Raw genomic sequence first — 27871 nt, 5'->3', positions numbered from 1 at the left:
CCCGGCGCGCCCCGCCCCCTCCGGGCCGCGGGAGGGATGGCGGCGGGCGGAGGGGAGGCCGGGTCCCTGTCCCGGGAGGAGCTCCGGAAAAGGCTCTATCAGACCTTTAAGGACCGAGGCGTGCTGGACACGCTCAAGGTGTGCTTTGTTTTCAGCGGGTGCGGCTGGACGTGGTTGGGGGGGGGTGGCAGGGGAAGGGGCGCCGAGAAACGTGCCTCCCGCTACCCCGAATTCAGCGTTGTCGCCTCGCTGATGCCGTGGGAAGGCAAACTCGGTAATGGTACAGTCATAGAACAGTGAGGGTCGGAAGGGACCTTAAATACTGTCCAGTTCCAACCCCCGTGCCATGGGCAGGGGCACCTCCCACCAGCCCAGGCTGCCCAAGGCCCCATCCAGTCTGGCCTTGAACACCTCCAGGGCCCCGTGCCATGGGCAGGGGCACCTCCCACCAGCCCAGGCTGCCCAAGGCCCCATCCAGCCTGGCCTTGAACACCTCCAGGGATGGGGCAGCCACAGCTTCCCAGGGCAACCTGTGCCAGCGCCTCACCACCCTCAGCGTGAAGAAATTCCTCCTTATGTCTAGTCTAAATTTGCCCCCCTCCAGTTTATACCCATTGCCCCTAGTCCTATCATTACAAGCCTTTGTGAACAGTCCCTCCCCAGCTTTCTTGTAAACCCTTCAGTTGCTTAGTTACTATAAACTGTGCGTGGACTCTGGGAGCTAAATTTCAGACACTGTAATAACCAACTTGTAAGCTTCTAGATATTTTGTTTGGCCTAGCTATACACCTGAAGATTCTTTAATATGTTTTTCAACACTTGTCATCTCAGCGTCTCAAGATGAACCTTACTGGTTTTGCCAGTTTTATTATTAATCAGATATTCCTTTTAATAAACAGTATCAGGGTACACATGGGGTAACCCACCCAATGTGTCCAGCTGTTGAGGCTGGTTACATGGCTTTTATACTGGTTAAACATATGCATCAGTATAAATTCCTGGAAACACGTTTCATGTCCGTTGTTTTTCCAGGAACTTATTATCATAGTTTACCTCACCCACTTGTATGCACATCACAGGTGCTTGGTGTCTTCAGAAGCCTCTGATGGCCTTTATCTTATATCCTTCCTCATTGTCCTCTTGGTGACCTCAGGTCTGTTCTTTCAAAATTTGATTTGATACTTTTTGAGGCATGTTACATTTCTAGTGCTAGTCATTGCTTGATTGACACATCTGCATCTTGCTTTTTCCAAAAACTAAATCCCTTGTGGTATAGCCAAAAATTTTTATCAGGCTTTAAATGTTGAAATGTTTTATTTCATATACCATTTTGCTACTCACTAAACATTACGTGATTGAATTTTTTAATGACATCTTGATCTTTCTGAACTTTTATATGCATCTTTATGTCATCAGCGACCTTTTCTAGTTCCTACTTTTTTGTGTCAAATTCATTGAAGTTAAAAAAAAAAAAAGAAGAATCAATATCTGTATTTTAATAATGCCACTAGTAAGCTTATGGCCAAGAATATCCTGCTCAGGACAGCTTGTTTCTTCCTCGGTATCTACCTACCAAACCTGCAATGCTTGAACCATTTCTTCAGTTTGACTTAACTAATAGTCTGTCAGATGGCATGCTGTTTAAGTCCCATTCTCCTGCTTTGTTTTCCTTGTCTAGAAGATTATATGTAGCATTGAAGGTTTTGTAGCTTTTCTGAGCTAAAGAATTAATACAGTTTGATTTCTTATGGATTCATATGGATTTCTTATGGATTATGCTTTCTAATGAGAAGATGCTGAACTTCCTCATGGTCTTGTCTGTCTCTGCTAGTAAGAGGCAGAGCAGATCTGGAGCTACAGGTATCCTGAATGGCCAGCATATAACAACTGATTTCTGTCTTCCTTTCCTGTAGGAGGGATTGGGATTTAGCCCTTTGTTTTTCACCTGCTCTTTGTGATGAGTGTACAAGAGGCTGCTGGTCTCAGTTGTTTTTGAGACAATGTCATCTCTGTTGGTTGAAACTGGGCAAGTTCAGAAATTATTAAGGAAAACCAATTTTTTTCAGTTTTCTTTTTTCGTCTCTATTGTCAGCCTAATTTCTGTAGAAAGCCATGCTAAAATATCAGGCTAGTCTGATAATCTAGCTTTGTTGAGGTTTGGTAAGTAATTTGTCCCATTTTTGGTAACACGCTACTTCTCTAATCAACTTTGTCATGCCTACTGTTGAAAACTTTATCCACTAATTCTTTTGTGATCTTTCAGTACGCTATTAAGAATTTGTATAATTATATAATGAAAATCATTACTTCTTCCTTTTATAGGAGGGAGACGTTCATAATTTAGTTAGTTTTTCTCTCTTGCAACTCACAGAATGCAAACAATAATAAAAAATGCCATTTAATTATTATTAGGCCTTTTTGATTAGTATTCTTCTGTTTCCCTACCAAATAATTGATATTAAAGACATAGAATTTCCTGTTAATTTTTCCATCTGCTTTTGTGATGGTGTCAGCAGCTTGTTGATATGAGGCTCAGAATAGAGCTAGTGAGTTTTCGAAGAACACTCAAAATTGAAGCCACATCAGGCAGTCTTTGTATAAGCCAGAGAGAAGGAGAATAGGAGAGCAGTGATCTAAAAAGGAAGCTGGGGATGCTTGATTCGAGTTTATGTGAGTTCTTGACTGAGAACAATGCTTCTTTTCAGTCCTACATTTCATACATCTTGAGGGAAAGTAAAAGATCACTGTAGCCACCATAGGAGGGTTATAAAGAAAGGCATCATGTCCCAAGCACTCTTCTAAATTTTGCAGAAGTTAATCTGCGTGTTTCTGTTATGTATATTGCAATGTAACATACACAAGTAAAGTGAGACTTCCCACGAATTCTGAAAAATAAAAACTCTTATTGAATAACATGTAAACTGAGACTATAACGTCTTTTCTGTATCAGACACAGCTCCGAAACCAGCTAATCCATGAACTAATGCACCCAATTTTAAGTGGGAAACTTCGGCCACAGGCTGTTCCAAGTGATGACAGTTCACTTCTGATCACAGCTTCTAACAGCTTGGTGGCAGATCATCTACAGAGATGTGGCTATGAGTATTCACTTTCTGTTTTCTTTCCAGAAAGTGGATTGGAGAAGAAGAAGGTAAGTTCAGTCATTTATCTCTTTTAAGACTTCTAGGAGCTTTACTCTGTGGGTGTTGCAATATTCCAGTAGCTTTGAAAAAAATCCCCTTTTGTGATTGTAAAATACAAACACAAGTACAGCTTCTGATCATCTCCATAAAAGATGTCATTATTCAGGGCTGTTTTCATGAATGCTTCCCATTGGCAATAAGCTAATGGTGCTGCTCTAGAAAGATATAGCACAAGCCTCAACCTTACACTTGCTTCACCCATAGCCATGGTCTGGTGTGACCATTTATGAGGCTGTGTGGCAGACCACTTGAGGAATGGATCCTGATTGAAGTTAACCTCTTGTCTGGCTGTTCAGTTCCCTGAGAGTTTGCTTCATGGTCAGTTTAAGCTGTTCTAACTACAAGCTGTGGCTGAAAAGGGCAGTCCTTGCCCTCTCTTGGTTTCTCCTTTATGCGTATGTGATAGAGTGAAGTTGTTTCTAACAAAATTAATTTTTTGACCTGGTGAGTTAGGTACTCATCATTTTGGTTAGTGAGCTCATCTGATTTGTATGCTATATCAAGAAAAGAGGTGAGGAAAGTAGCAAGAACATGTATCCAGGGTGGGGAGGAAACAAAACTGTCTCTTCTCATAGCTTCAGTTGATAAGGAACTCAATGCTAGCTGCCCAGTATCTTGGGTAATGAAGATAAATAAACATGGTATTAGAATGGCAGGCCTCTGAAAATGGTTTTGCAAGGTGATAAATAGATCTTTCTTGAATGGAAACATTCTACAACTGTAAAATAGTGCCTATTACGTATTTCAAATTAGTTAACCTTTTCTAACTTATCTTTTTTTCCCTAAAGCTGTGGACTATGCAAGATCTTCTTCAATTAGTGAGGATCAATCCAAAATCCAGTCTTTACAAATCACTGGTAAAGTTATTTTGATTTTAAAAATAAGCTTAAATTGCGGTTGTGATTAAATAGACTGGCTAAAACATCTTTTATTTCTTACAGACTTTGGGAACTCAGAAGGAAAATAAAGGTACAAGATGCTTATCAGACAAGGATAATTGTGTCAGCTTCATTTTTATTGAGATATGAGCAATAGAAATTCAGATATTTTGAGTGTATGTTGGCATGGAATAATATGGATTCCGTCAGATTTTGAAACTTGCAGTACACCAGGATGATGAATATTATATTCCGGAATTATCCAACTCCTGTTTGTGGTGTGGATTAAGAGTTAACGTTCACCTACAAAATAAATGACTTGAACATTAGAAATACAAAAAAAATCTCTAATCGGATATTACATATAATGCTCCTTAGAAGCTTTTCACGCTAACTATGGCAAATTCAGATTTTGGTTTGTGTTAATAACTGACTGTACTAGCTTGCATAATGTACTTAACTAGTTAAAGATTTGACTTTCCATGTCTTTTATGTAAGGAATAATTCTTACACCTGCATGATGAAACTTTGCTATATTGTATAGTCTGAAGTAGCTTGATCATCAGAAACCCCTGTTGCCTAATGATCTCATAACTAAAGTTGTAATCATCTGCTCTCTCAAATGACCTTGGAAGTCAAAGAGACACGGATGAAAGGAAAAGTTGCAAAAGGACAGCTTTTGCAGAGTGAGGTGGACTGGATTATGCTTATAATAAAATCTTAGGAGTTTACTAGTATTGATTTTTAGCTAAATACTTGGTTCTTTCTGTAAATTGAATAGGTTTTCTTGTACAGTGAAAATTACTTCATTAGTTACAGGCTCAAGTTCAGTTTTGGTATGAAATCATATCTAACTAATGTTTTGGCTTTTGATAGGTTTTCTTATGCAGATTTTAATCGGGCTTACAGAATACCATCTAAGTAAGGAAACTTATGACACCGAAACTCAGACTACCTCAGTGCCTGCTTACAGAGAATCTCTTGGTAAGTGCAACCTCTGCAAGCAAGTCTCCCCAGGTATTTTCATCTTGGTAAATGGTATGAATTTTTAAATTGTATGAATGGTATTCATTCATCACTCAAATGCAGCATAAAGTAATAAGAAGTAAAGGTCATACCTATGATTAGTACGTTGATTTTCTAACCTTTCTTTGACTAAGGCAAATGTCCTGTTATGATTTTGTTTTTTTCATCACTCATGTTTTCTTAGACATTTAGCTAAAAGCCGCAACATCTTAGAGGGACTGTAAATGTTATGGACCAAAATACATTCTGGAAAACAATTATAAATGCCTGCCTTGCTTTTCTTTCTGTGGTAGTGCTTCAGTGAAAGTTAGGCATAGAGTGGGAGTCCTTAATTTATAATATGCATGCTGTTAGTAATACAAAACCCCTAAAAGTTGCATGCAGAAGAAAATTCTTGTCCATTCATAATAAAAAAAGATTGAATGACTATATAATACCACAAATAGTGCCTAAACAGCTATGTGCCTCCTCCTAGGTATATGTTGTGTGACGCAGAGCTGATAAATGGTGTTTATGTGCTGCCTCTTCTTTTGTGCCACACAGGTGTTTCTATGACACTGCTGGTTAGGTAAACTAAGAAACTTCCTACGGAGAGATGGGTTCCTACAGTCTTTGGTAGGATAACTGTGGTGGCTGTTGTTAAGTTCTGATGGGTATGTTGCTCTTTTTATAGCTGAGAAGCTTCACTTGATTGATGAACAGTTTGCAGACTCTTACCCACAACGCCAGAAATATGAATCTTTAGAAGTAAAACTTCATGAATATAGAAAAGAAATAGAGAATCAGCTTCAAGAAGAAATGCATCAAAAGGTATAGCTCCGGTCACTGAAATGTTTACTCAGCTTAGTCACAGTATTCATTTTCCTTCCCAGTTAAGACTGTGAAGCTTGAATTTCAGTATAATGCATAGCAACTGAGAGGCGTGAATTGCTGCCTGTGAAGTTTGACAGATAATTGAGTTAATATTTAATACCGATGAGAATTTGCATACTATTTCAAAACATTGCACAGAAACACTAAAATCATGACACACAACATTTTGAATTATTTATGTTTACTTTTTTTTCATCCTATAGTTGAAGACAGGTCTTTTAGAGAATTTTCCTTCATTTTGGGAATAAAATTAGGATCTTTTCTTGTCACATAAACTGTCAATAATCATTATGTCTGAAAAATGGCACAGAGAGAATATACTGCAGTTCATTTCAATATGGGTTTCTTTCCATTAATTTCTGTCAATATCAACCACTTATTTGGATAGAAAAAATTTACAGTAACTGTAGTTTGTTTAAATATGTTTTTCCATTAATTTCTGTGAAGATCAATAGTTCATGCAGATATAAAAATGGTAGGCTGATAGTCAGTTAGAATTCTTAGACACACTTTTAAAGACACTCTCCTGCATATAAACTGTTTGAGGAAATAGGTTCAGTCATATTTATTCAGCTAGACAAGTAGAAGGAGAGAGTGTTAAAACTGCCAATGAATTTTGCCTTCACTTTTTATTTAGTCTTTATTCCCCAACAGACACTGTCTTTTTTTCAGTATGAAAAACACGTTAATTCATGTATTGCTAAGTTTGTCTCAGTTTAAGCAAATCAGTTGCAACAGATGAGGTTGGACTCTTCACCAGATATAAATCACTTCTAAATTCAATTAACATTACGTGGATTCCTTAGCAATATGGCATGAATGTAACACATTTCTGATCCAATTTGTCTGTGTACAAGTGATGCTGCGCTGTCTTGCACTTCTTAAATTTTTCACAAAATTTATGCCCACAGACCTGAACTCCTTGATCAGGCATTCCTGTTGTTCTTTCCCCCTTCTGTTTAACCTTGTTTTCTCCAGTCTCACAATTTTTCTGTTATTCTCTTTTTATTCTTTTGCTCATTTTTTTGTCACATTTTGTCTGATATGCTTGATTTCCATTTTCTTCCAAATTTTTATGACAGTCCTTTATAACCCTATTTGTTCTTGCATATATTGCCCTTCACACATTGCATGGAGGCATGTTCCTTACAATTCTTCTGTGCAGTTGTAAGATACATACTTTAATGTTTGTATGCATTTTCTTCTTTTTTCCAGTTGTGTTAAGGAGCCTGTGAATCAGGACTGCTGTTTCTGTAACCCTTTTAATGTGTAGTTTACATATTCTGCACTTTTTTAATATGATCAGCATTTTTATGTGTCCAGATGAATTTCTCTTGTTCCTGAGTGATTCAGGATGGGTCTGCTTATGCCATTTCTTGCATCACCAGTTAAAAGTGGTTCTCTGGGAAAGGGGCAAGAATGAGGCAGTGCCAGAGGAGAAATTAAAGAGTGTGGCTGTTCCTTCAGTGTAAGCAGAGTATCACTCCTTCAGTGTGTTTTTCTTCATTGGCCTCAGTTTTGCTCTTGTCTAAACCTATTAGTTTTATATAGATCCACTTTGGGATGCCAGATAAATGTGTGAAAACTATGTGAGGCATGCAAATACTATGTGCTGCTAAAATACTTTTATCACAGTAATTTACTTTCACTGAACTATCATATATTTCCTAACAGGAATTTCCAAGTGAAATTTAGAATTGTATGAGGAGTGATTGTCTTTCTCAATTTGAGGATGATCCTACTTAACCCCCTCTTCCTCCTTTATCTAAAAGCTAGAACATTTTAAAGAGGTTGAAATAGCAAAGATTAAAATGGAGGAGAAAGCACAGACCCAGAAAGAAATCTCTGAGCTACGCCATGAGTTAGAGAGGACACATCAAGCAAAATCTGAAGCTTTGATTTCACGTGAAAAGAATGCCATTGAGAGGCTTCAAAAGCAACAAGAGGTAAAGTTCCGAATAATTTTTTCTACATCTAGTACAAAATAATTCAGTGAGTTGATTAAACTGCTCTTTTACCTCTGGGAGCTTTACCTTTGGATCTCGCTTGGATTATAACTTTATGTCTGGGAAATATGGCTTAACAAACTGTACTTTTACACCAGAAACATCAGCTAAGTCTTTCAGCACTGTCAAATGCATGTGACTTGCAAACTTGATATAAGCACCTCTAAGGCTCTAAGTTGTAATTTTCCTCTTCTTAGGAACTTATTATTTCTTTGGAGAGAAGTAATGCCTGTGTGCTTAAGGACAAAAAAAAAAAAAGCTATTTTTTATGAATAAAAAGATAGGTGACTTTTGGTATTAGAATTTTCATCACTTGGAGGATTCCTTTTACCATTTGTTTGATTTCTATAAGTTAAAGTGCAAAAACTGGAAGACTGCTGGTTGACTCAGTTTCAGTTTTAAATATTGTTTTATCGGGGTTTTTTGGCATTTATTTTCTGAACTTTGTTTTTATGAAGAACATACAAAGTGATTGTTTATTTAAAAATTCATGTATTTGAATGTGTTTATTCTGTATTTTTTTAAAAACAAGATTTCCTTTTATATGCGTTTTAATTATTGGTGTTTCTTAAAAAACAGTCTTTACCGGTACCTAATAGTGGCTTCATTTAAAACATTTTTGCATAGAATAAAAAAGTAATTACACTTGATTCTCAATGCTATTTCACATTTCGAATATATAAATAATACAATTCATGAAGAAGATCCTTGCAAGCCTGAAAGTGTTAAATAGTAGATTCCTGTGTAAAGTGTGAAATAAAAATAATGATAGTATTCTGTGATTCAGATAGAAGCAAAAGAAGTATATGCTCAGAGACAGAGTCTACTGAAAGATATTGAATTCATAAGGACCAGAGAGGCAGAACTGAAGCAACGAATCGAGGCATTTGAAATGTAAGTTGCTGAAGGCCATATATAATGCTAAATGATGCATTTGTCCTTTTTCTGGATGGCGTGCTTCCAGATGTTGCTGCTTCTTTGATATTAAAGTAGATTCTATATCCCAGAAGTTGTGTCTTTCATTTTGAATAGTATTGTATACTGTCTCTATTAACAAGGAAACCCCATAAAAAAAAAAGGGCCTTTGGGGTTTTTTTTGTGTTCCTCTTCATCTGACCAAAATAGGGTGGCCTAACTTTGGAGGCAAGGAACCAGATGTTTGCTTTGAAGTGCTTAAATTGAGAAAAAAAAAAATAAGAAGCAAGACAGTAGGTAATCCTAACACTCATGAAGCATGTGTATCGTATTTTGCTTTTTAGTCCTGTTTTACTTTTTTTTTGGTGTTTGTTTGTTTCTTTTAACTTGTGCTTAGTAACATCAGTGTTCTTCAGTTAAATAAAAAACAAAATAGCCACTTTTGGCCAGATTTTCAATATTACCTAATATCATTTACCCTGTTATCCATTTTTAATAGCAAAATGAGCATCCCATTAACAAAAACTTGTCTTTTTTTCAGGAAGCCAGCAGAGGGTGCTGATAGAATAGCATGTTCAGCACTGTCTCCTCTGAAGGCTTTCTGATGTGGGGAAACTAGTATGGGGTTAACCTGGGATAGCTGCCTAGTTGATTGGTACTGGATTTTAAATAGGGCAGTTTACTTTGTGTCACATCTCCTTGTTCTTAATAAATTACCATGACAGATTTAAATTGCTGCAGTGCTACAAGCAACCACATTAACTTCTGATGTCTCTAGATGTCATTTAAAAAAAACTCCAAACCTGATTTTTTTTGCTTTATAACTGCTATACTTATGGATATTTCAGCACTCAGAAACTTCAGGAAGAGAAAAATAAAGCTATTGATGATGCACTTCGTCGTCGGGAGGTTGCTGTGAAGAACATAGAGGAAACATACGACCAAAAGCTTAAGACAGAACTCTTAAAGTAAATTTTTCTTTTTCTCTAATAGGACACATGCTACTTCCTATGAAAACAGAATAATTTGTTTTGAAAAGTGTAACAAGGCAAGGACTCTGAAAATATGCACTCATGTTTTTGTTTTAATCAGCTTGAATTCTTTACATTATTGCTTAGCTCTTCACTAGAGAAACAATATTCTGTCAAGTTCAGAAAAAGCTTACTGTAGAAAATAATTATCTCTTGATTATAGGTTATATTGTTGTTGCAGTTTTAATTTTATTCTGTGTTGTTATCTGGGAGAGAGATGTGACGTGAGTTGTACGTTTAGGCAAGAGAATGTGAAGCAGCATTGGCGACTTCCTTTGACCACAATGAAAAGAACTGACCATTTTACAAATGCAGAAAAGATGTGGAGGTGAAACAAGCATTAAAGAGGTGTTAGAGGTTTCTTGGAAAAAGGGTGAGGCACTTTAGCCCAACGTACAGATAGATTGGCTCTTACCTTAACCACTCTGTTTTTGGAGAGGGATTCTCTGTTGTGTATCACCCTGTTTTATTGAGTACCATCTGCTTGAACATGATTTCAAAGAATTTGCTTAGAAATGTGCTTTGAAAGCATAAGACATTGTCCTTGATGGCTTTGGAGGCGTGTGCTATTGTACTTTCTTGGAGTGCCTTAGTCAGTTGAAGGGTTTCTTGATGCTTCAACGCAGGCAGGTCTCTTGGTATGTTATTGCTCATGTGTATTTAACGGCAAGACACAGTGTTCCGGTTAGGCAGTTAAACCAAATGACTGATGTATCATTACTCTTTATTGCCAGCCAATGAAAGGTAAGTATTACTGGAGTTAGTTTGTCTTTCCTTAAATTACAGAGGAAAAACTTACTGGGAGGGCAGTGTGACATTAGCACAGGTATCCAGGGAGGTGGTGGAGTATACATACTTCGAGGTTTTCAAGACTTCCTAGAATGACAGCTGACCTGCTCTAGAGTTGGTGATCATGTTGCTTTTTGAGCAGGTGATTGAGCAAGGTGATTTACAGGGCCCTTTCCAACTATTTCAGTGGTTCTGTGACAACTATTTTTGTCGAAAATAATTATGTGATTATAGTTTAGACTGAAGTTTACACATCTACACATGCATGTGTGCATATGTGTACTTTGGAATAAGTAATTCTTTTTACTTCTAGATATCAGCTTGAATTGAAAGAAGAATACATAGCCAGAACCAATAAAGTTACTGAAGATGAAAAGAAAAATAAAGGTAACCATCTCTCTGAGATAAATAAAGTAACTGTTTATCTCTACAGCTTTTACCAACAGGTATCAGAAGACTGTTGTTACTGGACAGTCACAGTATTCAGTAACAGTGACGTAAGAGGCAGAAAAGCATCAAAACATGTAGCAGGAACCTGTGACAGGTCAGCAACTCCTTGCAGTTCAGGATTCAGTGAAGACTGTGAGATGGTACTTTGCACAGAGCCTGCAAAACATTTTGCTTTTTCAGTTTCTCATCTCCTTCTGAAGTCCTAATAGCTTGTTCATTCTCTAATTGAATTCTGGTACAGCCAGGTACCATACCCTTGAATGGCTGCCGGTTTCTACATTTATTGTGCACAGGATGCTTAGTTGGAGCCTGAGGATGAGATCAGGGACAGATGAACATATTTAGACTTTAAAGTTAGGGACATGTGAAAGAAATGATATATCATGTGCATATGAAGTTGATTCACTTAATTCATAAAGGAGTGTCTATACACATATGTATATACATGCACAGTGTGATTTGGTTAGTTTTGAAGGAGTGTGTATGACATACAGGAATTCTTATGTCATGAATTAAATTGAATGTTGGGCTTAGCAGCTTAAACTGGTTTTCGCTGATACAGTTTTTTACTGTAATGCTCTACTAATTTTAATTCAGCATTTGTAATCCTCCCTGCAGAGCAAGCTAAGCTTTTGCATGAAGAAGCTATTGCTGTTAATTCAAAAAAGGAGGAACTCAAGCAAGCTGTATCACGCACAAAAGAGCTTGAGGTAAGGGTAAACATGAATTGAAAGAAGCTGTATTCTAATTAGTGCTTTTGAGGCGCATTTAGAAAAACACAAGAAAATGTGAAATAAAAATAAGTAGTACAGCAATTCATAAGCTTCTAAACTGTTCTTTATCTGCAGCTGGATTTGGAGTCAGCAAAAGCCCAGGTTCTATTGGTAAATAAACAAAACCAGTTGTTGACAGAAAAACTGAAAGAGGTATCAGACTACCCTTTGCTAAAAGAGGAGAAATTGGAGCTCCAAGTGCAGAACAAACTACTTAGGCAACAGTTGGATGAAACCCGCAGTGAGAACCAGCATCTTCGAGACAGTCAGTGTGAATGATTTAGTAATTTTCTTGTTTCTGTTTCCCTACAATTATTTGTTTAGAAACAGATCTTCATTAAAACATAATACACTCTTTGTATTGTGTTTACTGGTAGCTTGTATTAAACCCCAACTAATGTTTGTGTAAAATGAAATGGTCCTTGATACTGTGAGTTTATTTCCTTTAATACATCTGTATTGTAGAAATTCTGATTTAAGTGGTAGCTATTACACGGAGAATATCCCTTTTGCCCTTTGAAAAAAAGCAGTGCAATATTTCTAGCCATAGCATTAGTATGGTTAATAATGGTAAAAGAACATTGCAGCAGTATTTTTAAGTGCTCGCCTGACTAAAGTTATAAAATGCCAAGTATTTTTAATGTACATTTAAGATTACAGGAGAGTAGAGATGTTCCCCCGGTTATGTAAGGTAGGGATATGTCTTTTTCTTCCTGAATAGGACAAGCTGTGTCTAGTTCTTATATGACTACACCAACAAAAACTTTGGTCTTTTGTAAAACAAAGAAAAAAACATCCCTAAGTACTTTTTTCAAATAGATCCATATTATGTTCCTAAAAACAAATCATCATTACATTGTGAAAGGGTATCATTTCTCTTTCTGGGCAGAGCTGTCCCAGCCCTCAGCAGAGCACCTGGCCTGCCAAGTGGAGCTGAGGAGAGTGGAACATTCTAAGAAGCTGGCACTGGATGAATTTGAAAGTCATAGGCAGATTTTGGAAAAGCAGCTACAAAGTGAGGTAAATTATCCTTTCTAAATCATTTGAATCCTTTCTTCTTCCTGTTATGTTGTTCACGTTTATTTGTGTACCTGTGCAGGCTACTTAGTGTGTTTGTATTCTGCTTTTTGTGTGTGTGTGTAAACAACTATAAAGAAAACAAAACAAACCACCAAAAATTGGTAAGAAACCCCCAAACCAACATAACCGGAGCAAATCTTTCCAAGTCATTAAGTTGTCAGCACTGACGTGCAATAGGGTACTATCTGTGTTTTGACTGAACCTGTAAAATGTTTAGAACAAGTACTCAGCAAGTTGACATTATTGGTTTTATTTGAATTAGGCTGGGTTTTCTTTTTCCCTAGGTTGAACGTTGTGCCCAGTTAAAGACCCAACTGTTGGACTCTGAAGCTACTGTCAGAAAGTTAAACGTGCAAGTTGAAGAACTGAAACTTCAGGTGAAACAAACACAGGCAGGTTTGTATCTTACACTAGAGCAGTTCTTTATTAAGTTCACTTACCTAAGCAGTGTAAGAATTTCCAGAAGCTTAAAAAAGCTGCAGTTGCATAGAACTAATATACCAGCAGTGAGTAGATTTCAAGTTTAAAATCAAAATTATTAAAATCAAAATCAAAATCTATTTAGAAACCCAAATTAAACCCCATTCTCGTTACAACTTCCCTTCTTTTCAGAAAACAATCACATAAGAGGAAGGGAAAACATTCCTCCCTCAATAGTTGCATGTTGTTGTCTTTTTTCTTCAGTTTGAAGCATTAATATTTGGTGATAACATGATCACCATTTTCTCGGAGATGAGTTGTGTTTTAATGCATTTCAATTCTTAAATGTTCATAATAAGAATAATCTATTTGAAATGGTATTGTGTATGTCACAAATTTACATCTACCTTTTAAACAATTGTCACGGCTAATAGCTTATGCATCTCATCTGGGCGTTATTAAGAGAGAGGCACTTGAGTAAAACAATTCAGTCTGCTGAAAATGTCTAGTTTTAAAGATGCCTATCTGTCAAATTGCTGATATCAAGTATGAAAAATAAAAGTTTAAAGGTCTATATTTAATCTAAAAATATGGACTAGAATTCTGCGATGGTTATACGTTATATACAGCATGTGTTGCACCGTAGTTCAGTATATACAATACTTTGTATTGTTTACTGGACCAATATCTACATTTTCATACATGGTACAAGTGCTGATACCATTTGGAACTGAAAATGCGTTAGTTTCAAAATAGAAAATACATGTATATTTTAATTAAATGACTGAAAATACTGCAGGGACTTCTGTTTTGCATCAGAGTTAATTATGTCATTGAAGAACCATTTATGTAGAATGAAAACAAGGTTGTCATTTTGCTGAGAACTTTACAGACCTATAGATTGGTCTTTTGGGCTTGCTGAAGAGTACAAGTGCAGGCCATGAAGCCCGCAGCCCTGAAACATTCAGTTTAACTGACAATTTTGGAGAAGTACTTTTTTTTTAAAAAAACCCCTTTACCTATGTGCTATATTTCTTTTTTTTAATCTAAGTAGGAGCAAACTGTCAAGACTTCTGGTCTGCCCTGCATCCCTCACCCTTTAACGGTGTGACTGGATATAATGTGTGCAAAGTGGCGACGTTTTTACTTTTATTTATTTATTTGAACATAATTTAAGAAATAACATTGTAGAGTGCATACTTCAGGTAGTTTTACATGGAAGGGTTATGTATTAAAAAAATAGTATCAGTGATAATTTGAAGATGCAGCTACATTAAAAATATATTAATATCAACCCATGAAATTCTCAAAATTTAAGCCAATTCCATGTTGATAATTTTGATCAAAGTGGAATTTAAATGCTGTGTTTTACTGTTCCTGTTTTGTTATGGGCTTCCTTCTCTCACTCTACTGTCACTCACCTTTCTCTTGCTATCATTTAGCTTTGGAAAATGAAGTGTATCGGAATCCAAAGCCTTCGCTTGTTGATCGCTCTGTCCTTGACTTCACTGGTGACAGAATTGTACCTCATGACATTTATGTGGATAGCGCATTCCTGAAGAATCAGGTTATGACCGATGTGAAAAAGGTAAATGCTGTGCCAAGAGTTGGCTATTGGCAGCAGTTACAGCCATGCAGTGCTTCTCCGGATTCTGACCTGGACTGTATGGCGCAAACACGGGCTAGAATAAAAGAACTAGAAAAAGAGGCAGAGTATTTGGAAGAAGCCTACAGGAACTATCAACACAGAGTCACGCAGGATGCAGCCGCAAGTGGAACACCAAGAAAGATTCAATCCCCTTTACTTCTACAGTGTGCTATTAGTAGGCCCATTGTGACTACCCAGCACAAACTTCTGGAGGATAATACCAGCTCCCAGCATTCCCCTCTGAGCAGTCCAAGAGAAGAAAAATACATGAAAAGAACTGGACAGGCTGATGTCTTTAAAAGTCCCTTAACACCACCACACAAAGGAGCATCTTCTTCAAGACGGCTTTCTTCTACTCCCGTTCCCAAATTGGAAAGAGATGTCAGTAACAAGAAAATTTCAGATGGTAAGATGCAATTGTACAACTGGAACAGGCTACCCAGGGAGGTGGTTGATTCGCCTTCCCTGGAGGTGTTTAAGGCACGGGTAGACGAGGTTCTGGGGCGCATGGTTTAGTGTTTGATAGGAATGGTTGGACTCGATGATCCTGTAGGTCTCTTCCAACCTGGTTATTCTGTGATTCTATGTGTTGTGGTATTGGGGTTTTACTTGTTTTACTTCTTTCTCTTGTACTGTGGGTAGAGAAAGAGTTAGCAGTGATAGTCTTTCAGTCATTTGTTATTTGCTAAGAGGCAGAAGTCAAAGACAAAATGTGCTAACTGCTTGGAGTATTCCTTCTTCATGGAAACAAGTACTGGAGAAGCACCTTGAGAGAGGCTAAATATACTGCCCTTAGTTCAAGTAGCTTTGAAGAGAAGACCATGCCATATAATCCACTGCAGGGGTAACCTTATGTTATGCAGTGTTTCATTCAAAAGTTGCTATTAAATATAACTACTTTGTAACATTAATGGTAATTTCCTAGTTTTAATAACATTCCCTCTGCATTCCTATCCTTTCATTTAACTCTTGTTGTTAGTGTGTGCAGCATAAGACTGCATAATTTTGCTTCTCGTAAATTGGATTTTCCAATCTGAAAGGTCCAGATTTGTTTTTGTTTGTTCTTTTTGCTGTAGCATCTTTATCAAATATTCCTGAGCCATTATGGGAGGGGGTTGGGGGGTTGGTGTTTGGTCGTGATTGGAGAATTGTAATTTGCTATTAATTTCACATTTTAATTTAATTAGTCTCTAATAATTATTTAGTGTTTTTTTTCCAAAGAGGCAGTACTCAAAAAAGCAAGAAAAATGGAAAAGAATTGAATAACTAAAAAAAAAATACGTTGTTTCAAATCTTCAGCACATGTACTTCTTGAGTTATGCAATTCTTGTCACCCTAGCTTACAGTAGATTTAATAGGATGTACCACATCCTGCTCTTGTCCATTTGTTCTGCATGTGAAAATGTGACAGGTTGTTTTATAAAAGATTGGATGTAAGTGGCCTGAGGGTTCCCAGCACACACAGGTACTGCTGGTACATGAGTACGATGTAACTGCTGGGTCCTGTTCTGTTAGTGCTCAGTTTCCTTAGAGGTTGTTCGGCTGTGTTGCATGAGCATAGGGACTGTGGAGATAAAAATTCATGGGCAGCCTTGGTCTGAGGCATCCTGACTTCTGCAGTGTGATGTGCACCATGAATGGAGTGCACTTCAATATGACCACCTGAAAGAACTTAAGGTAGGGGAGTGTTAATACTGGCTTTTCCTCTATCTCTTGAGCCAAATTAGAACTGACTACTGTAGAAGTTTTTTTGGTCAATAAAGGGAAGAAAAATAACGGTTCCTGCTTACTGAGTGAATACCATATCTTGTGGAAAAGATAATTTGTAGTTTATTAATGAAAGACCTGTGCAGCTGCAAGATAGGAAACTTAAGACTGCAAAGCAATACTTAAGCAAAGTGCTGGACTTCACAAGTTTGATTAAAAGCCTTTTTAATATAAAGGGTTTGTTTTTTACCTTGGTTTCCGAAGAAACTCAAGACTTCTCTAGTTATACTCTCTGTCTGTTTTCCTTCCCTGATAACTTTTCAGTTCTTCGTAAATAGCTGAGGGTGAAATCCTCAAAGATTTTCTTCTTTACTTCACCACCCATTTTAACAAATCTGTAGAAAATGTAATCTCCAAGTTAACTTTCCTAATGAAGAATGGCTTTTGGGAGACCTCAAGCATTATCTTTTGCTGGCTAGTAAGCACATCCCTAGCTTGAAAACTGGGACCATAACTGTTTTCTTTAATGCCTAGCATGGGAGAAATTATTTAGTGTTTGGCAGAGGAGCTGTGGTTTATTTGGAACATGGATGTATTATGGGGTGATAATAATCATAGGCTTTGTGAGGAGTGAGTTTATGATTGTGAAGGCTTGTAGAGGAGAATTCCCTTAGAGCAGAGGTAAAAAATGAAAATAACCAGTACAAGAATATTTATGTTAAGATATGGATGTTTGATGCCCTATAGTGGTGGTGCCTGCATAGACCAATTATGCATATATTGTAAAAACTGCCTTGTCTGAGAAGTGATAAGACAAATAACTAACTGATACAAATTGTGGGATTTTATCTGCAGGCATCGGTGGCTCATACCTTGCCTCCTCACAGCAGAGTGTTGACCAGGTGCTTTCTCCTATTTCAAAACCACATACACTTTCATCTTCTGACTCTGTTTCTTCGTCACCCTCCAGCCACGGCCGGAAAATCAGGTAACATTGTTTACAAAGCAACATTTTTAACCTGTTTTTAAAAGAAACATTTGTCTAACTGTTCATGATGATAGCTGCTTTTATGATTCAAGTAAGCCATTAATTTTGTGAGAACTTCACTAAAGATGGATAAGGATTTCCATTCGTCAATATAATGCTTCAAGAGGAAGCATTATATTGAAGAGGATATATCCTGCTCGTTCACTTTTTCTACAGTATGTCTTGCATTCCCTGTATTTCTGTGACAGACCTTACAAAGCGAAGTTTGAATGCTAACCTGCATGCTCAAGTGATGTGGGAAAATGCTCCAATACTGTGTACTTCTCTGAGGGATGCGGTAGAGTCCATGCTGCCTGAAGAGCTCTAACAGTATGAGCAAGTTGTGTTGCAGAGAACAGGCCAGGGTCTGGGCAGGCATCTATGGGTTGCATTTGCTTTCTTGGGTTCCGTGTGACAAAGCAAGGGTATGAGGTCTAAATAATTTTCTTGAACTTGCTGTTTTCCCAAGACATTCTTAAAGCAAAAAAAAAATCTTTTGTTGAGTATTTTTTTAATTTCTTGTGCCTTGGACTGTTTTGTGTTACATAAAATATTTGAGAAATGCATGTGTGGGCTTTTCCAGTTATTTACTCTCATTATTAGGCAAATACCACATCATTGATGTGTATTGTGGGATTAGTTTATGACCTGTAGATTTTAAGTGGCAATGGGAACTTCTTCAAAAAGAAAAGAAAATACGATGCTGTAACACCAGTAAGCCATTGCAAGGTAGACCTCTGCCAATGAGGAAAGACAATTGCTTCTGTGAATACAGGAGCTCCTTGCTTATTTATGTTTCAAGATATGAGTGGTATGAAGGAAGCCAATAAACACAGACAGGAAGACTAGAGTTACAAGGCAGATTATTATCTAAACCAGTCCTTTTTTTTTTTTAATGGTGAAGAAACTGATTGTGAGGTTTGTTATTTTTTTAGCCTAAAACTGGCACTCGATGATCCTGGGGGTCTTTTCCAACCTAGTGATTCTGTGATTCTGGTAATTTGAGGCATTAACAAAGTAGTTTAGATGGTGGTTGCTGCAGTTTTTTTATTAAGTTTTAATGATGAGTTTAAGCATAACACATGCAATTTAATAATTTGGTCTTGATTCAAAGAATCACAGAATCACTAGGTTGGAAAAGACCCACTGGATAATTGAGTCCAACCATTCCTATCACTATGCCTATGATTGACATAGTGTGATAGTATGATTGGCATATGACTGTGCCTATGATTGGCACATCAGTACTGTTTTATGGAATGTTGACTTTAGGAACAGTTTGGGGCTTGGATGCCAACTTTTTTTGGTAGAATGAAATTTGAAAATGGTTTGGAAATACATGTATTTACTCGGGTGCATGAGGCAGGCCTTCTCTGTTTGCTGACTCGGAGGCAGTGCGTTGACTGTTTTTCTAGCTGTGTTACAGAACACTGTGTTGAAGAAAGTGACATGCATGTCCTCAAACCTTGCATTCTTAAGAATGATGTGATGCTTCACCATTTCTGTGAAGAAAAGACTTAAAAAAATGAAGTGGACTTCGGAAAGCTTGAAGTTCCATTTACTCTGGCATATTTAATTTACAGGATATTTTTCCCCACTGACGTTACTGTACTATCCTTCTGACAAAGCAGATTATTTGTTTTCCCCCAGATTTACATTTCTTATTGAACGTGTCTCATTGTGGGCCTATGCTTTCTTTGTTCTCCCCTTTTGCCCCATAGGAGACCTGAATTCATTAGAAATTGTAAGCACAAACATATTTATGCTGGGGCGAAGAGCACCAGCTGGTGTGAAATAAGCTCCTTTATGAAGTGCTGCTGCTGAATTTCATTAGTGACCTGCCTTCCCTTTGCTATTCTGGTTCTGGTCAGAGTTTGGTATCTGGGTCACGTGGGAGATGCCGTTCTTTCACATGATCTTTCTGATGAGATAAACGGGGATTTAGAATGAGGGCACTAACCTCATTTTTCATAGCACCCAGATTTTCACCCCTGCATATATGTTTTGCCAGATGCCTATCTAACCCTAATACATTTTAAACACATCTGTTAAGATGACATCGAAGTGGGAATCGGAGACTGTAACTCAGAGCTTAAAAAGGCAAATTAGTTAGTTTCAGTTGACTGAGTGTCACACTTCATTGTATTTCTCCTTTTCTTATTTTTTTTTCTTTTTTATGCCTTCTGAGAGTGTATTTTGTTTTAATGTAATGCCTTTATGTCATAAACACGCCTTGGGGAAAGGCTGCAGGGAGATGCTTATCAGAGAGACAGAGCTGACTGTTTGTCTTAGCAAGGAAACTGTATTTAAATACCTTAACTTTTGAGTCAGAAAGTTACAGCATTTTGGTTGCTTGGTTTTTGCATTTGGTTTAGTCTATTGCTAAGAATATGAGTAAACCTTGTATTTAAATCTCAGACTGGCATTTACTTAAATGTTTAGCATTTATATTTATTAACTTGTTTATGTTCTTCTTTCAGACTTCATAATCAACAAACAGACAAACAAGATTTCCGTGATATCCCCAAACCAGAGAAACTAATGTACGAGGACCTTGAAGAACCCATTTCTTCTCCCGAGTGTAAGTTTCAGGGCACTTTAGTCAGTTTGTTTAACACCTTAGGGCTTAACAGTTGCAAGGCAATTATCTTTATAGTTTAAGACTCTAGTTGGAGAGAAAAAAGTCCAACTTATGCTGGAAATAAAAAATGAAACTGGTTTAAAAGATGGTGAGAAATTAATTTTCTTCATATTTGAATCTTTAGAGGAAAAAGGTATAGGAGAAGGGCATATAGCAGTGAGTAAATACTAAAATCGAGTTAGTTTTGAAGTTTGTGAACGTGATTTTTGGTAAGAACTGTTGCACAACCTTGTTCTGATTCACAAAGGTAGGTCTCACGGTTGTTTCAGAATGTTTTAAAATTGTGTAGGATTTTTTTTTTTTTTTTTAAACAGTAAAGTGTGCTAGTATATGAATTAAAGTGAAATTCCAGGGAGTGCTCATCATGGACCAACGTCAGAGCAGTACTACCAGGCTGTAATTCTGAAGATAAGTTTCTGCAGCCATTATATATAGTCTTATTGATTTGTGTTGTTCAGCAATTGAGACTTTAATAGAATTACAAATTAGAAGTTACTTTAGAAGTGTGTGTAAATGTGTGAAGAACACTTGCAATTATGCTGTCATTAATCAGCATCTCTGAGTAGTTTTCAAACATATGGTTCATTTACTAAAATGTGAATTTTCTCCTAATTTTTTTCCCTGCTGAGATCAGCTTTTTATTTATTTACATTTCTGCTCTCTGTTGAGTGCAGGAAGAATTTTATCATTATATGGTGTTTTGCATTGCATGCTATGAAGTGTTTCCTTCTCTCTTTGTGCTGCAGTCAAGCCTGGAGGGTCAGTTTTCAAAAATAAGGTACTGTAGGAAGGGGAGGATAATAGAATTTAATGCACTTTTTAGAATATTGGTTGTTTGAAGAGCAAATGTGCTGATACTAGAAGAAGCTGATGACTCATCTATGTGCTTCTTGGTGAGCTTTTACTCAGAATGTTTGTTGTTTCTTAATTTACCTCGTTTTCTTTATACCAGGTCTAACTGCATAATTTGAGTGTGAGCTGAGCTTGAGCCACTAGTGGTTTCTACTCACCTTATCTTTTAATTGAATTTTGATTTAATTGTTTAATTTCATATTAGAGGCTTTTAGGAATACATTACATGTTTCACTTATTTTATCACATATGCAAATAGTCTGGTATTTTCTGGGCAGCCTGAGTAGATGCTGTGCCCAAATAATCTACCACTGTATCATTTAGTGATATGTGGTAGTCAAAGGAGTAATTTTAAATTTTGCATATACCAATGATTTGTACATCAGCAGTACTTCAGTTGGATCAGACTGCATCAAAACACAATCTCAGTATGTAGAAGGAAATCAGAACTGCTAAAAAGGGGAGAAGGTGATACAGGAGGAATTGGTAGGGGGAGGATAAAAATACAAAATCTAAAAAGTAAGTGTAGAATAAGATATAATGAAGGAGGTTGTTGATAAGATTAGAAGAAAACAGTGGAGTGAAAGATATACCAGAAAATATGGAAAGCCTTTTAATCCTGCTGTAAGTGAGCTCTAGCAAAAAAATATTGTAACTTCTGTTTGCAGTTAATTACTTCTAGTTGTTGTGCTAGTCTTAATGAAATAATGCATTTCTTGCTGTCCCTCCTTACATAAAGGAGTGAAGGTTACAAAGTGTTACTTTTTTTTCCTTTTAAGAAAGATTGTTTTATAGTATATTGTTTGGAGTTTGGGGTTTTTGTTTATTTGTGTGGTTAGCAGAGTATTAGAAGTTAGATATAATATTTAACAGGAACCTATTTATGAAAGGAATTTTTTGACTATTTAAATATTACATCACCTGAAACATACTGGTGCCTCATGTGGAACACATGTTGTGGTTGATAACTTTATAATTTAAACCTAAAGTTAAAGAGAACAGAACAGATTTTCTTTTGAGTGTGATAGCCCATTATTTTGGTCTTATAGAAAACATATATATAATTTACTGGTAGCTCATAGGAATTCCTGTTGCTTTTGTAAGAAACTGAAAAGATTCTCCTAACTTTTCTAGACTGACAGTTTGGCAGATATTTTCTGTGGTGCTTTCATCTGTAAATTCCTTTAAAAGGAGTTTAATGTAGAGAGATTCAGACCATTCTGAGAAGGAGGCTGATCAGTTTGAGTATGTTGTTTTTCTTTTTGCAAAATATTTATTTCGTTATAACATGGTAAATATAAATGAATGAAGCGCTGATGATATTTTAAGGATGGAAAATAGATATTTTCTAAACTTTTACCTAAAACCTAAGGAGACATATAAGGTATCTGTATTATAATACGCTAAATGCCTGGAAAAATGGTCCTGTGAATTTCAGTTTGGCTCCCTAGAGAGAATGGTTACATCTGACTTTTTATCTCTTTTTGCTTTTGCCCATAACATTGAGATAATAGCAGTCTGCATACTTTGCAAATAAATAATTAAGAAGCAGTTGAGTACCATAGCAATGATCACAGAAGTAGTATAGTGATCGCCATTTTAAAAATTCAGAGCCACACTGTACAGAGGAAATATAAATAAAATACAGTGTAGAATATCTGAGTTAGCAGTATCCATCCTGTGCACTGGAGAAGGTAAGGATGCTAATAAAGAAATAGGATGTGATATGTGATATGTTGGTTTATATGCGTGGAAAGGATGAGCTAAGCTTGGACATATAATGTTTATGTGACCTATATCTTATTTATGTAAAGAGAAGAAAATATCTTGGTTTTCAGTTGTATATTTATTCATGTGTCTCTTTTGGCTTTGTAAACAGATGTGTTCCAATAACTAATTTAAAAACCAACAGTTTTGCAATTAAAGAAGCAAGTCCAGCCTATGATAATTCTTAACCCTCAGGGAAATGGTCAAGCTGAAAGGAAAATGCTCAATTAGTGCTGATATTTGTGTTCTAATTCAGCTATTCCCACACTTTGTGTCCATTGCTGTGCTTCACTATTGTAATAACAAAATAATGAAGCCATTGTTCAAATTTCTTCTCCAGATCAGGGGGACATTCCAGAGCAGTGTGAAAGTGATGCCTTGCATCCATCTGGGGACATGGTCAGTGGAAACCATGTCACAGCCACTGTGCCAGCAACAGACACTTCGCTGCAGGACTTAAGTGAGTTCTCAGTTCATGAACAAAAGTGAATACTCCTTTAAAATGTCAAATGTATAAGACAAAAGGCCAAATATTTCACATTCTGTAGGTCTGCAAAATGGTGCGATTAAAAAGATTCTTCCAGAAGTGCTAAATACATAATAAAAAGGAAAGAGTGTTTTCCTGTATGAGGATGTCTTTTTCACCTTGGTTTTGGTTAAATTTCCTTTTGCCACCTGTCCCACCTCCCTGTCCAGCTTCTGGAGAGAATATTTTGGTTTTGTCTTTTCTCTTTAGATCTTATTTCTGCTCTTGATAGAAATAAGACTTGAAAGGTTTTGTTTTGATTAAGTATTTTATATACCACTTGTCTGGATTTTTTTCATTTTTCTTTACTCTGTTCACAAACTGTATTGCCACAGTGCTATTTTAATACTTTGGGTAGATGACAATGGTTTCAGTGCAGCATATGCTGCTTTTCTAATTGTTCTAGATGGAAGCATTATAATTATTTTTAATTAGAGAAGAGTTCTATAGCTTCTAACAATTCCCAGTATTTAGTTTGTCCATCTAATTACTATCTGAATGCTGTTCTACTTTACACAGCTTTTTAAATATACTGGTCGCATCAGCTGTGTGCCCTGCAATGATTTTCACAGGTTTTATAAGTACTTTGCTTTATAAAGAATTGTATCCAACCATATTGCAGAGAGGGAAGGAATATAACAATGTGAACTTCAGGATAACAGAGATTTAATGAGAAAGTCCATGGTAGAAATGAGAAGTGCATAGAGAGATTTGTCAACTCTCTGTCATCTACTTCGGCTTTACTGTTTAACTCTCAATGAGTCATATAGCAGACTAAAAATATATAGAGGTAGGAAGAAACATTACCAGATACCTATAGAATAACTTTGGAATATGTATAAACTTAATATCCAGTTGTTTTTCATTTACTATTTATGTTACACAGGAACCTGTTACTTATTTATATGCTACTGTAGTAGATTACTGAACTACACAAATCACAGATGTTGAAATAATTTTTCACAGCGGTGCTGGATCAAAGACAGAGTGAAGAGCAGAACAGAGAAGTTGAGACAAACTTAGAAGAAGAAAGGAAAGCAAAAGAAGAAAGGAGAGAGACAGAACAACAGGAAGCTTTGGAAACAGAGCAAAACGAAGTGGAAAAGCTTAACAAAGAGGTGGTGACTGAGTATTTTCATTTTTGACAGTGATGCAGCTTTATAGTGCCATGTATTTTAGGATTGCTCTGTGTGTTACTTGGTTAAAAATAGATTTTATTCTTTAAGTGCAAGTAGTTACTTATGCCAAGTAACTTTTTCACTGTAAACACATGTTTTTTTCTTCTATGCATCATATAACTGGAAGCTATAGTTTTATGGCCAGGACTTAGAAGGCAGCCATCAACAGGCTACCAGAACAAGCTATAGACTTGCTGACTTTCTGGTCTGGATCACTGCTGGCGGGACAACATCAGGACATGTCCATCTGTTCAGCAGCCTGTGTCAGGGTATCTAGGGTACTTTCTTTCAGAAGTTATCAGGAGACCTTAAGGAGTTTGCATGAATCCCTCTGAGCTGATGTAGCACATGTTGAAGTAGTGTTCTGGACTCCTAGGAGCTGTATAATATGTGTTTTTTTTCCTCCCTCCCATTTCATCTTCCTCTTCCCACCCTTAAACCTTGGTTAAGTTGATTCAGTGTAGTGATACTGGTCAGACATGCTCATGGTACCCTTCACACCAGCAAACTCAGACCTTCATGAAACCTACATACCCATGTCAGCTCATCTTCTTCAAATCACATGCAGATGTCATGCAATAGAATCCTCAGGCCTCGCAGCATCTCAGACATCCAGACAGTGTTAGAATGGGATTTCTTGAACATCACTTTTTGAATTGAGGCAATATCATAACAGTTCATCATGAACTGTATGTAAGACATTTAATGCTGTTTAGACTGGTATGTTTTACTGAGGTTAACAAGAAATCCTGCATGTAGTACAGGTATAAAGGTATTTTTCTTGAGCTGAGTGGTATTTAATTTTGTGTCTGATAGTGGATCCAGGACTCGACAAAAATAGATGAAGAAAAAGAAGATAAGGAGGGAAGAAAATTTGAAAACAGTAATTCTGGTGCTGAAGATGACATAAAGGATCCTACTCCAAATCCATTAGAAAAATATATGAGAATAATTCAGCAGAGAAGAGAGCAGGAACTGGCAAACAAGGTGATTATTCTCAAAACCTGTTCTGAAATATATTATTGGTTGAATTTATGTCTAGCTAAAATATGCTTAAAATGCAAACAATATTTTCATGTTTTCATTTCTTCTTAATTCAGAAGCTTTGTGTAACTATGCAGAGATTGGATTTGTATTGCAGAAATATGTTGATTCAAATAGAGAAAATGAAACATGTTCTATAAGGTTCTTTTTTTTCCTCTGCTTTGATATGGGGGTTGGTTGGTTGTTTTCTACGTACTAGGACAGTATTTAAATTTAAATGTCCTCAATTTTTAGTTTAAACTGTGCTTAAATACAGGTTGAATCTACACAGTTCCGTTTGTTTTCCACTACCACAACTGACTGATTGATCAATAGAATTTATTCTGTCAGAATGGAAAATTTGACCTTAAAGAACAGGTGTGTACCTGGGTGAACATCACTCTGATGTGAACAACTGCAGCATACTTTTGTTCTGACATTATGCAAACCTGATATTTCCAAAACTTCATTATTCTAGATGTAATACAGCGGTTGTGGAGATAGGGGTTTTATTTTCAATTAGGTTCCTTGAAGTACAGGTGCTATTGCTAACAGTCAATTAAACCTTGACTTAAGAACCAGCTACAGAAAGTGTATTTTTCTGTTGATTGCTAGGATTCAAAGAGAGAAGAAACGGGAGAAGTATCACTTATAGAGGGACTTCTATCCAGTGGAAAGGATGACAGGTAAGGCTCGTATATTACTATTAATCACTTCTATTGCCCCATGTTAGTAAATACTTACAGTATGAATTAGTGTTGAAACACCTGCCTTCTTAAAAAGCAAATTAAATATAAACAAACTAGTAATCAAAAGCAGACGTTTTGGACAAAATGAGGATCCTTCCAATTCTTAAGACAAGGGAATTTAGTTAGCACTACATGGCATTGGGATCTGGGAACTACACTCAATGATCTCTTTCAGTAGCTGTGGCAATCAAAACCTTTTATCTGATGCCGAGCAGCGTCTCAGTTCCTTCACAGTGAGCTGAAGTATGGCAGGTTCTTCTTGGGAAATAGCCCTGTGAAAGTCTGTCTGAGCTGCACTGTGCAGACAGTCTGTTATTCGCATTGACGCTGGCTTTGATTGATCAGCAGCATCATGGACTTCAAACAAACAAGTTCATACTTTTTTTTTAGAGATTTTGGCTGCCTGTGCTGAGTTAGCACAGTGAGAGCATTGCCTCTGGGTCTCTCTAGACACTGATAAATAAGGATATGTATTTTTTAGTTGCTTGGTAGGGGAAATTAAAGACCCAAACCCCTGTCTGTCATCACAGAATCATAGAATGGTTTGGGTCAGAAGGGCCATTAAAGATCATGCAGTTCCTATCCCTCTGCCACGGGCCAGGACACTTCCCACGGGATCAGGTTGCTCACAGCCTCATCCAGACTGGCTTTCTTTCAGTTTATTTGCAGATGTAGAATTGATAATACATATAAGCAAAAAATATAAAATGTAAAAATAAAAAATATTGAACACTCACACCAACAGTAGCAATGATTCAGTATTATCTGTGCCTTTGCAGTGCAGTTTTACATACCAGACCTCACCCTGGTGCTCCTGAATTGGTGATATCTGTACAGTGTTCTTTTCACTGGGTAAGCGCTACAAAAGGAGCAGAGAGCTAGTCCTGCTTTATAATAGATGAGATGGCTTTCTGGTCATGAAGGCCCAACTCCTCAGCCTTAAAGGCTTTGCTTACTGACTTCAGTTCACTGCAAGAGAATTGCAGCATAGCTGGACATAAATTAAAGCCAGTGATTATATGCAGTCTCTTAAACTGCATGGAACCCAACTTTCTCTCAAAACACAGTATTTATATTTAAGATAAGAAACTACTCTGGACTAATATCGCTTTCTTTCCTCCTATCCGTAATACAGTGCTACAGGCAGTTCTCATGGAGACACAGATGAAAACTTCTGGTGAAAAATATCTACTGATTTTTTTAATTATTATTATTATTACTAATACTACAATAAAACCATTTTTAAAGCACCTTTCTACTGGTAAGAAATTGTAATAATGCACAATATTTGCAGGCTGCATAATTGCTA

General features: G+C 36.8%; 1 protein-coding gene across 2 annotated transcripts; it reads left to right on the top strand.

Annotated features, from left to right (window-relative positions):
* Window positions 1-8: 8 nt before the first annotated feature.
* OFD1 (OFD1 centriole and centriolar satellite protein) lies at window positions 9-27812 on the top strand. 2 transcript variants are annotated; one of them, XM_069874616.1, is made up of 23 exons: window positions 78-138; window positions 2093-2160; window positions 2951-3151; window positions 3992-4060; window positions 4145-4172; window positions 4958-5065; window positions 5781-5917; window positions 7753-7926; window positions 8774-8880; window positions 9750-9869; window positions 11035-11108; window positions 11790-11881; window positions 12020-12209; window positions 12834-12964; window positions 13309-13420; window positions 14887-15498; window positions 17655-17787; window positions 20307-20407; window positions 23427-23546; window positions 24579-24730; window positions 25607-25777; window positions 26429-26499; window positions 27698-27812. In XM_069874616.1, exons 3-23 carry the CDS (start codon window positions 2984-2986, stop codon window positions 27741-27743), a joined length of 2916 nt encoding a protein of 971 aa, XP_069730717.1. In that variant the 5' UTR covers window positions 78-138; window positions 2093-2160; window positions 2951-2983; the 3' UTR covers window positions 27744-27812. The 2 variants fall into 2 exon arrangements, with proteins under 2 accessions (XP_069730708.1, XP_069730717.1); XM_069874607.1 differs by lacking the exon at window positions 2093-2160 and having other exon boundaries at window positions 9-138.
* The last annotated feature ends 59 nt before the right edge of the window (window positions 27813-27871 follow it).

The sequence above is a fragment of the Phaenicophaeus curvirostris genome, chromosome 1, assembly GCF_032191515.1.
Source record: "Phaenicophaeus curvirostris isolate KB17595 chromosome 1, BPBGC_Pcur_1.0, whole genome shotgun sequence".
Lineage (NCBI taxonomy): Eukaryota > Metazoa > Chordata > Aves > Cuculiformes > Cuculidae > Phaenicophaeus > Phaenicophaeus curvirostris.
Note: the sequence above shows the minus strand (reverse complement) of the source record. Positions and strands in the feature narration are given on the sequence as shown.